Consider the following 11,389-nt stretch of genomic DNA (forward strand, 5'->3'; position numbering starts at 1 on the left):
TCTGTAGTAGACCTGTAGCCAAGACCATTAGTAGACCTGTAGAAGACTTGTAGCCAAGGTCTGTAGTAGACCTGTAGCCAAGACCATTAGTAGACCTGTAGAAGACTTGTAGCCAAGGTCTGTAGTAGACCTGTAGTAGAGCTGTAGTAGACCTGTAGCCAAGACCATTAGTAGACCTGTAGAAGACCTGTAGCCAAGCCCTGGAGTAGACCTGTAGCAGAACTGTAGCCAAGACGTATAGTAGACCTGTATCAATGTGGCACAGACCACTTCACATCTACTTTTCCTATGTGTCGTGTGCTGACATTGCAACACTGCTGCATGGTTTTGTTCCGCAGGTGAACTCGGGAAACGCAATCCTGGGACAGCAAAACGACCAAAGTTGGTGCTGTTCACATACGAATGATTTTTATTTTTGTGGTGTTGTTGTTGTTGTTTTTTTGTCAGAGTTTAGTGAGAGTCTGTCTCAGCGCTGCACTTTAATGTGGCATTTTCATATAGGCTAGTGACTATTATGTTCGTGGTGTCCTGTAAGCCAAAGTCGCGCGCTGCTCAGCAGGTAGGTGCACGCGCACGTTTGATTGACAGGTTCTAATCAGCGCTGGTGGTTTTGGGGGCAATAGCGAAGGTAGCGAGGGCTCGCGGCGCATTCAGAAATGCACGTGAGAGAAAACGGCGCGGAAAGTGGAATTTTACATCCCCGTCTGTCAACAGCAGTTTGCCCGAAAGGATTTGGCTGCTCGTGATTGTAGACAGATACACCTGTGGGAATTAGTGGCGGTTGACTTTGTAAAGTGTGTATGTGTGTGCGCACGCGCGCGCCTAAGGGCATAAACGATAGAACGTGCCTTAGAATGCGCTGCTAAAATCATTACTAGCCAATAAAACCGAATATGTTGTAACATCCGTTTACTCATATGCGTACGCGAGCGCATTATTGAAAGGAGGGCTGCACTGGGACAGCGCCCCCTGGAGCCAATAAGAAGCTTTGCTTTAGAGCTATTTTTTTTTTTATTGCTGAACTTGTCGTGATAACATTGGGGGAACTCTGGAAGTATAGTGCCTGTTGCTGGTAAAAAGCTAAAAAGCTCCTTTCCACAGGACCTCCACAGAGGTGAAGCCATAGGCCTGCGCCATGCTTCCCAATGCTGAGTGAGACCAGGACAGAAACGTAATAGCTGTGCAAACAGCTGTTCAGTACTCTCTCCCTCGATTAGCACTGTCAGGTCGACAGAGCCAAGAAACAGCCAGGATGGAAGTGACCGAGTTACAGCACTTTCCCGAATGACAGACATCCATAGATCTACGCTCTAGGGCTGCTGTATGGAATTCCTTGGAAATCTTGTCAGGATGCATTATGGCTCATACTAGGATATTCTAGACCCAAATTTGCCCGGCGTTTAAGACAGGGTCATGACCGGGTCATCCAGAAGGACTAGGATGCATAGCAAACATCCCATCACAGCAGTAGTCTACTTTGCCATGCCCGTCTCCTGACCTAAAACCTCAGCTGTGCGGCCAGACAAGGGGAGTCCAGAAGCAGGGCCCCAAACGCAAACGCACGGCCCCAGAAGCACAGCCTCAAGCTTCTGAAGGTTGACGTGTACAGGAAAGGCGTCATATCCAGAGACTCAGCGCCAACTTCTTGGTGAAGTCACAGTGTACTAAATTCCAAGGATTCCTAAAGTCTTTTTTTTTTCCACTGTCAAAGTCATGCTAACGGATAACAAAAGTGTTTGTTCATAGAATTTTTATGCTCACTTTTACCCTGAGTGCCAATAATTCTGCAGGGAACTTAAATGGCTTCATCTGGTCATGGACAACAACCAGGCCGAGAGCCACAAGGACTAACTGGATAGAAATAGCTGGAAATGATTGCTGCCCATGTTCCTGTGGTAGCCTACACTTACTCCCCGTTAATGCCGCAGGCTCTGTGCAGAGATCTCAAGCCACAGCGGACATCTCGCATTCTGTGACCGCATCTTTACTCAGTTGTGGTAGCAGAAAGTAGAAAGAGGTGATTTTATTTTCCTGGGAGAAAAGGCTAATGGGACAGACTGCCCATCTGAAATTCATCAGCAGAACTCTGAACTATGAATGGAAAAATCAATTATGTTGCCATTTTCATATCCACCGAACAGCTCGTTCAAATTTGAATAATTTAATAATGGTTCAGGCCAAATCTTCTTGTGTCACACAGAGGTGGAAAGGTTGCAGGTGGAGAATGAAGGAGCCACTGAAAGTGACTCAAAGATAACAGCATGTAGGAGAGCACAAATAATACAGCAGACCCAAAGTCTAGTGCCCATAGAAGTGTGTGTGTATCTGGAGATACGGGAAACAAGGTTGCGTGAAGGAACATCCATCACTACCACTGAAGAGTCACAGACTAAACCACAGGCTAAAATTAAAGACACAACACGCAGGGTTGACACAAGGAAGCCAAGCAGATAACGGATGTTATATGGCGGCACTATATGAAAGCTCCGTGTGATATGAGGAAGTGGATTAATTATCATGTTTTTCTAGCCACTGTGGTTTGTGCAATATGAAAATAGAATTCCTGTTTCAATGGTTAGACTGACCATGTTACTAGCAGTAAGCCTGAAACGTGCATTTTGCTTAAAGCTTCTTTAGTCTGACATACACAGAGCATGAAAATGTCACTTAATGCATCTTTAACTGATCTGAGCACAATTGAGATCAGCAGTTTAAGAGCGTTCTCCTTGGGCGGCTTCACCGTATGGGTAAAGTGTAGAGAACCTCCGTTACTTTTGTCTCTTCCTAGACAGTTCCCATGGTGATGTAGGCTACCATTTTCCTGACATTTGGCAGCAGATTCTTTTTGTGTGTGTGTGTGGGGGGGGGGGGGGGGGTTCTAGCTCTTATCCTCTACTCCACCTCCTTACAGCAGGTCTCTGGGCGGGGTGACAGACAGACAACATGCAGACCCCATTGCAATGGACCGTGGACCCACCGACCCCCGTAATATTCCCCTACAACGAACTTTCACAAACACGCACACCCTCACACACCTCGACTTACCATTAACCTGAGGCACCTCCGGACCAACTGAAAGGTGGTTTGGGCATTGCAGCGTTGGGTCTGAGACAGGACAAGAGCTGAAGTTCATAGAGAGTGTTAACTCATGTTGATTGGTAATCTACACCCAACAAATGCCCCATTACTCCAGGGACAGATGTTCCAGTTCTATTCCCAAACATGATAACATGATCTTTAATGTTCTTCAGTGTATCTGTCAAGACGATACAAAGCGCCCCTTGCGACTCACGGCAAGTTGTCAAATAAATTCCTTCATGCCACACCTTCGATTTGGTGGTACTGGACACAAACATGGACCTTTGCTGGAAAGGTCTGGCAAGCAGTCTTAAACATCTGTGCACTGGCCAAACAATGCCCACATCTCAGAACACAATGGTACATCTGGGAACAGATGACCCCAAAATTCGAAATACCACCAGAATGTGATATTTTTTTAGAATGTGAAGCAGCATGGATGTAACCCCTGGCAACAGAGATCTCATCAACAAGATCACTGAAAGCAAGGAGCCTACACAGGAGGTCAGCATCAAGATGACTAACACTGGGGCAGGGCCAAATACAAAGTGGATGAAATGTTGTAGTCAAGTATAACCCGTAGCCTCGGTACACAAAACGATCACTTAATTATCTTACTTAATAATCAGACAGTGTGACATAGGAAACTTACTGTTAGTCAGCTACATAATATTGCATGGTACAAGGACTTTATTTGTAAAAATACGAGACAGCATATAAATATATATATATATTGCCCTCTTCAGGAACTTTATTGTAGGAATATATCACTTTGAAATATCAACTGCAGCAGTTCTGCAAGGATGTCTAATTACAGCAGAGTTTCATGTTGGAGTTGAAAGCTGTGATATCCCATCAGCCATCTGTCAGGAGCAAACCCTGCCCGTCTTTAATGAGCACCCATGTTGTCTGTACCCTGTAGCAGGCAATTAGCCTAAATGTTTAGAAGTCATGTCTCTCTCTGTACTGACGCTACTCCAGTCAATAATACTCCAGTTCTGTCCAGGGACAGAGAAGATTTGGGATCCACTAGATTTGGGAAAGGGCTAAATAGGGATCTACTATTTAAGGCTGCTGATTTTCAAATAAAGTGCACTTGATACGTTTACCAATAGTTTACAGGGACAGTTGATGAGTCCAGCTCAGCTCTGGCTCTCCCGGCCATGCCACACACACACACACACACACACACACACACACACACACACACACACACACACCTTTCCAACTCTTCCCGCTGAACAGATGTTGATTGAGTAGTGACAGCCATTTACCAAATGCATATGAATGTGTGTCGAGGAAAAATTTATTTATGTAGCATTTCTTCCATAGCCTGTGTCACAACGCAGCTCTACAGATGTCAAGTGCCACAGTGGGAAAAAAAAAAACAAACCTCCCTAAGAGCATGAGGAAGGAACCATGTGAGGAACCAAGACTGTAAGGGGGGGGGGGGGTTGCCCCAGGGGGCCCAGCCTCCTCTGGTGGACACTGGACAGCACAATAACAATATAAACAATAAATACCCAAATAAGTAATGAGAACAGATATGCCATGGAAGTCTATTCAGGGTTTCTAGAAGTCCTAGTGTGGAATTGATGAGTGTAGGTGCATCCAAAACCCATCTGGCATAAGCCCAATCTGTCCAGGGTGATGGAGAAGTGGGTGTTTGGGGTGGAGGGGGAGTGAGCCACTGCAGCCGAGATGGATTTAGGTTCAGCAACAGCATGACACCAGGAGGGGGTTTGTTTGGTTTTTTTGCTAACCACTTAAAATGTCCGAGATTAACTAGAAATGAGTAATCCATGCCTGTGGATAAGGAGGGGCGATGCCACAGTAGTGGTATTACATATCCAATCCAGATGATGCATTATCACCTGGAGGTCCAGGCTAATGGCATCCCAATAAATCAATATTGCCCTCAACTTGTGAAATGTATAAGTCAACAAACATAAAAGACAAAACACTGAAAGATGAATGCAAATACAAGTTTATTAACAAAATTGGTTACTATGAAAGTGTTACTCTGGTCTGCATAGGTTACGCGGGTCACTTGTGTAAATTATTAGAACATTGTTGCTCCAAGCCAGTTTAGGCACTATTGTTAACACATTTAAATCACCAGCACACAAATAACAAACACCCTGGTCATTCAGCTATAGAGAAATACAGCAATATATAATATTGATAAGCCATTGTTAAAAACATCTTACTCAATGAACTGAATGAATGATTCATAAGAGATTAAATACTGTGTTTACCAGAATCACACACCAGGCTTCCCAGACGAGTAAAATTAATATGATAATCCAACTGTGTATGACTATGTATGTGACAAATAAACCAAACTTGAAACTGAAATGAACTGGTCTTATTGTGCATTGTAACTCTGGCCCCAATGCCGGTGTCTCTTTTCAGAGAACCGAGGGAATTGTTATGCTAAAAAAAATATTAACACAATAAAACATACTCCATTAACAGTGCACAAAAACCACAACGTTGCTTTCGTGACAATCGACACAAACACCATCGTAAAAGATTTACAGAGGACGACAATATATGGGCGTGGGGGGAGATTTCGCAATCAGTGAAATGGGAACAGACTCGCTTTGCCGAAGGGCTGAAGTTCACACTGCCCTCTGGTGGTTGTTCTGAAACTGCTCTTTTCCAGGCAAACCGTGGTCACGCTTTACGACGACACACATACACACGGCTTGTGCGGAGTTCAAATAAAAGACTAAACTGCAACAAGGCACAATATGGTAACACGTTTAGTTGGCACAGCAATCCATAACGCGACAGTGATTAGTTTTACACCCTCAGTAATCTCAGTGTTCCTTACTTCAAACTAAAAACTAGATTCACTTTCACGTTTGTAAGCGTTTTATGGATTAAGGCATTAGTTGACAGAATTCAACGCTAACTTCTCAAAAGTAGCATCTTCATTTTAAGAGCACTTGAATGATTATTAACAAATAAAACAACCCGTTAGTGGCAACATCGCGCCGTGAAATGGCCCGGTGCCTACCGCACCCGACTTTCAGAGCTGCTTTACTGCAGCCTCCGTTTGCACGATCCTCCCACGCGTGTCCTGGAAACGAGACCTTTGGCTCCGGTGACCGTGACGTCTCCACCGCCCGAACCGGAACCGGCGCTCGTTATCAGACCGCGTTTAGCTGGCCTGCCAAGCGTTAGGAGTCAGGAGGTGAGCTGCGTTTCCTAGCCTCGGCGCAAAACGCACACATCTCAGAAACGGTGCAGCTCTCAGCCGCCAAACGTCTGACTGAGCGAGTTGGGCCATTTATGTTTTGCTCATTTTAACCGCCGAGTCAAGCAATGGCTACACTTTGGTCAAGTCAAGAATACATTAAACGAGCTAAACAAACGTTTACTTTTGTTCCATAAAAACACCAAGTTAATAACCAACCTAAACCTTACATCATTTTTTTTTAAAATTATGTTTTGGATCCATTATTTTCATTTGGACCCACTGTGTTTCATTTGACCCATAATGTAAAATACTTAAGTCTGGGAGCTAGTATCTGACATATATACATGAGGTACTATGACTACACTTTATTAATAGATGTTATAGTTGTGAGCTGAGGAAACTACCCATTTATAATAACTACCAATATAGGTAGGACAAAGTTTAAAACAAATATTCTGAACTCTCAGAGGACAAACAATATGACACAAACCTCCTCAGAACCAAAAAAACAAAAATGCTCTCATGCTCAGAGTATGACCAATTATTAACGCCTCGCTTTTCCGCATCTTGTCCTCATATACGCTCATGAACATGGACAGACACTTCCCTGGAATCTGAGGCAGTTAGTGCCAGGATGTCAAAGTCCACGATCCTGGAGGGCCAACATACTGCACGGTTTACAGCCAATTTCCCAGACCCAGATTAAATTTAGGCCTAGACTAAAAATCACCAAATGGCAATTCACCATTTAGGCCAGAGCTAGGTTTAATCCGGCCCTTATGGTTTCCTCTGGATTAGGTGTGCTCAGTCCTGCTACTGAGCACTTCAGCAATTAGTCGAATCAGGTATAAATGAATCAGGGAAACACTAAACCCTGCAGTGCTCTGGCCTGTCCGTGTGGGAGTCTGACACCAAGGGCCCCCATGCTGGGACGTCTTTAGAGAGTTAGCCTTCTAACCCTGTTCCCAAGCATGGGAAATACTGTTCTGTATGCTTCGACACCTTACGATTGCATTCTTTAAACCGCACGGTTTGCTTTGCTTTTTGTTCTTGTTTTTTGTTTGTTTGTTTTTTACTTATCTGTCAAATATCTACAGCCAAGGGAAATCTGCTCGGCACCTAACAGCAGCGCCGAGCCGACGACGGTGTCTGCCGTGTGATCTTAAAGGACTCAGTACTGTCCACTTCGCTGTTCTCCAGCGGGGGGATCTGACGACCTGCGAAGCAGATGGACGTCACGGGCTGACAGCTGCCTGGGAATTACACGTGCTGACAGACAGGACTCAAGCAAGATATGGCCACTGACGTGTGTAATGCACCTTTCATTAGGAGTTATAATCTGCACATGAGACCACGCTGCAGGCTTATTAGGGCACTGAAGTGCTACACATTACTTCACCATTAGAGCACCAATAAGCCTTTAGGACTTAGAGTGGCGCAAGACTTACTTATTTTGTGAAAAAGCTCCTCGATGTTGACGGCGTTTCTTGCGCTGGTTTCGATGAATATTGCTGCAATAGACTCAGCGAACTCCTTGGCCTCTTTTGTGGGGACTTCCCTGTGAAAATAAGGCGGAGTCAGGGGAGGAGCCACAGAATATACCCCCCCCACCCCCACCCCCACCTCCCATAGCCAGCACAGCGGCCACCTGGTGCTACAGCATGCAAACACGAAGACGCCAATGAAGTTACCAAACTTCCCTCAGGCAGGTGGAGGTGCTGACCGTATGTCTCCGAGGTCATTCTTGTTTCCGGCTATCGCCACGACGATGTCCTCGGGACCGTGCTCCTTCAGCTCCTTCACCCACTTCTTCAGCGTCTGGAAAGAGTCCTGCGGAGACGGGACGCGGGAACACCAGTTACAAGACGTTGCCTTTCTACAGTACAGCCTTACCAGTTGCCTTGGCAGTGCAGGGGAGAAGTGAAGGTGTTTCCCCTCCTGTTTCCATACGTATCGTTTGCACTGCGTCAAATGCACATCCCCATAAAATAATACAAATATATGTACAATAATTATAAAAATAAACAGTAAATAAAAAACGGCAAAGACCTCCACACACTCATCCTCTCTTCAGCAGTACATTTACTTCCAGTAAAAAAAATAATAGCAAAATGTGTCAAACCAATACTGCTAATGTACAAAAATGGCAGTGATTACAGAATGGCCAGACGCCTCTCATCACAGTAGGACTACAGTAGAGGGCCTCTTACCAGCTTGGTAATGTCATACACAACGACTGCAGCAGCTGATCCTCTGTAGTACATGGGAGCCAATGAGTGAAACTGGAGGAGACGGGGGACAGTTTATTACTGAACACGACACACACACACACACACACACACACACACACACACACACACACACACACACACACACCATCCTTCACAAGGATATTCCTGTAAGTTTAATGAATTCAGAAACACCTCATATAAATATTGTCAAGATTGTTTATGGCTTTGAGTTGCCCTACCAGATCAAAAAACAAAACAGTTTTATTGTTGCATTCAAAGCAAATTCTGAAATGGTTAAGGAGTCCACGCATGGACCAAACAGGACGTACATCACGAAGGGGACAACGGTTTCCAAAAGAATTACAGTGAGGAAAGTTTTTCCATCAGGATAGAAAACACCCACGCATTAACACTTACATCTCCAGGTCAGGCAACATACATACTCAGCATTTCCCAACACACACACACACACACACACACACGTTAACCCAAGCCTGGGACTAAGTCAGACACACAGTGGTGTCCTACCACTACACCAGACATGATGACAGTACCCTCCACATTCTCATGATTTTAACTCAAGCTAGTGTGAAAGTCCATGGTCCTCCGGCACGGGACAGATGGTGAAGACAGAGTTGATGAACTAGGGCTACCCCTACATAAACCATGACGTCCAGGGAATTATATTAATAGTCTGCAAGGCTCAGATTCATACGAGACAGTGGACACAACTTAAGATCCGACATGGTGGACTAACAACCTTTTTTATTGAAAGTTTCTGAAACAAAACCTAGACGTGCAGAGCAGTGTATGCAAACATACAAGGCTTTGTACAGTTCAGTCTTAACTTCTGAGAGGACAGCGACATTCCCCATTGAACCCCCCCAGCTTTGAATATTAATACGACCCAGCAGTCCCTGGACAGATGCGGAACCAACCACTGAATCTGACTCAGAAAAAGTCCAATTCCACACGACAGTGACCGGTAGGTGCATGAAGAGAGCAAACCAGAGACACTTACACGCTCTTGCCCCGCTGTGTCCCAGATGAGGAACTTGTGAAGCTCACTGCCGCAGGGAACGGTCTTGGTTAGAAATGACGCACTGACACACAGGTAAAACAAACAGATACGCAAGCAGTTATGAAAACAGTCTGTCACGAAGCTGTTACTGGGAAGGGTCACCAAGAGTGGAATGGGTCATTGGAGAACTGGTCGGTGTTGAAATCATATGACAGAAGGGAGCAAATCACTACTCTTAATTCTCTTTCAGGTTTCTTAATTTCCATTCACTTCAGCAAAGTGCGCAGACCCATGCAGGTCTGCTCCCGTTCTTCACGCAAGGCTCAGCAACACAATCCAATACATGAGTGTTTTTCATATGTACACACACACACACACACACAAAACTGCAGTGTTTTTTTTTTTTTTTTTAATTTCCCAACCTATTTTTTGTACTCATCTGCAAGTGAATATGTTTGGAGCTTGTTTGGCTTGTTGTTTGTTTGCCCTGAAGGAGACTGATGCTGCTTCCTGCCTGCACGACTTCAGATGGACTTCACAGTGCGGCGCCCATGTTACGTTTCACCTAAGCCAGTCCAACTGATTTTGATCTAACATATGCTTACATAAAGTGGCATATTGGTGATGACGATGCCCACAAATAAATGCTTAAACAGTGGCTGTAGCTCCCACAGCTCCTTCTCAGGGAATAGGACTCACACTCCTGGTGTGGCGGCACACAAATAAAATGGCTGCAGTACCTGTATCACTTATTCTAGTGGCTAATGTGAGCCCAGCTGTGCATGCTCTCCATACAGAGCTGTCCCTTACTCGGTTGAGGCTGGCATTCCGGGATGACAGGAAGCGGGATGAGGTCAGTAGCCCCGCTCATAAACTACATCCCGACTGTTCAAGCCCATTTCAAGACACCAATGACACGTAGAAACACGCAAAAGAATGTCGGTTTCTCAGAAGACGCGCTTACCCGATAGTCGGGCTTATGTTGTGATCAAAGTGGTCCTGGACGAACCTACAAACGATGCTCGATTTTCCAACTCCTGTGTCCTGTCATTGCAAAGAGGAGATAAATTAGCGGGGAGAAGATCACAGAGAGCTATTACCATACAATGTCTTAGGTTTATTTCTTGGGCTTGTCGTTTCAGATTACACCACAAACAACCCGTCTTGGTACTTGATCTCTAGCTAGGTTAACCCGGACGATGGCGCAATGACTGGTACATCTTATTTTGCTAAGGACATTCCTTTAATAATTAGAGTTCCTGATTTTAAAAGCCTTGGCGATGGGTTAGCTGGCTTGCTGCGGTCATCGGCAACGTTTAGGTCGATTAAACCGCGACTGGTTGGAAAAAAACTAAAGTTTAAAAGGCTAAAATTGGCCGCGATGGCAGGAGCGAACCAATTTTTCTTAAACAGATCACATCTTAAAAGTAAAAACTATCGACCGTTTCTTGCATACGCACTCTATACGCTGTCTGACGATCTGATTCACGCTACTTTATCCACTTTCGCGAACAGAAACAACAAACCGGTTGCAACATTCGCTTAGTTTCAATCGGAAGCGGATTTCTAAGAACCCAGAAATCGGAGGAACTTTCCGCACTTACCCCGAGAAGACACACTTTTAGTTCCCTTATGGCCATTTTAAAGGGTTTATACCAGCCGAATCATGATTCCCAGTCCGTAGTTTTACCGTCTTTCTCCGAGTACAGCGGCCTTTTCTTCAATAACTCGCACACCCTGCCCAAAACCCTGCCCAAGCCCTTCGCGAAACCCCGCTGACCCTTTCCGTCCCCAATGTAACGGAAACTAACCGGAGAGATGGAGCGCCGTCACGTGACGCTCGTGTTGCTT

The 11,389-nt window shown here is 45.1% G+C and overlaps 1 protein-coding gene across 2 annotated transcripts; it reads right to left on the reverse strand.

Moving 5' to 3' along the window:
* Positions 1-5,049: 5,049 nt before the first annotated feature.
* Positions 5,050-11,344, reverse strand: rab31 (RAB31, member RAS oncogene family). Of its 2 annotated transcripts, none has more exons than XM_081723026.1 (7): positions 11,143-11,344; positions 10,503-10,582; positions 9,539-9,584; positions 8,497-8,568; positions 8,010-8,116; positions 7,735-7,844; positions 5,050-7,503 (listed from the first exon to the last, which is right to left on the reverse strand). In XM_081723026.1, exons 1-7 carry the CDS (start codon positions 11,176-11,178, stop codon positions 7,406-7,408), a joined length of 549 nt encoding a protein of 182 aa, XP_081579152.1. In that variant the 5' UTR covers positions 11,179-11,344; the 3' UTR covers positions 5,050-7,405. The 2 variants fall into 2 exon arrangements, with proteins under 2 accessions (XP_081579152.1, XP_026875495.1); XM_027019694.3 differs by having other exon boundaries at positions 9,539-9,620; positions 11,143-11,342.
* Between the last annotated feature and the right edge of the window lie 45 nt (positions 11,345-11,389).

This window comes from Electrophorus electricus, chromosome 11 (assembly GCF_041902795.1).
Source record: "Electrophorus electricus isolate QZ-2024a chromosome 11, ASM4190279v1, whole genome shotgun sequence".
NCBI classification, from domain to species: Eukaryota; Metazoa; Chordata; class Actinopteri; order Gymnotiformes; family Gymnotidae; genus Electrophorus; species Electrophorus electricus.

What these genes read in the sequence shown, in the direction of transcription:
- rab31 (XM_027019694.3), bottom strand. Translation starts at nt 11,178, where the DNA reads ATGGCCATAAGGGAACTAAAAGTGTGTCTTCTCGGG. An exon ending in TGTATGACATTACCAAGCTG is followed by an intron (nt 8,117 to 8,496) that starts GTAAGAGGCCCT and finishes CCGTCTCCGCAG; the next exon opens with GACTCTTTCCAGACGCTGAA. An exon ending in AATGACCTCGGAGACATACG is followed by an intron (nt 7,845 to 8,009) that starts GTCAGCACCTCC and finishes TTATTTTCACAG; the next exon opens with GGAAGTCCCCACAAAAGAGG.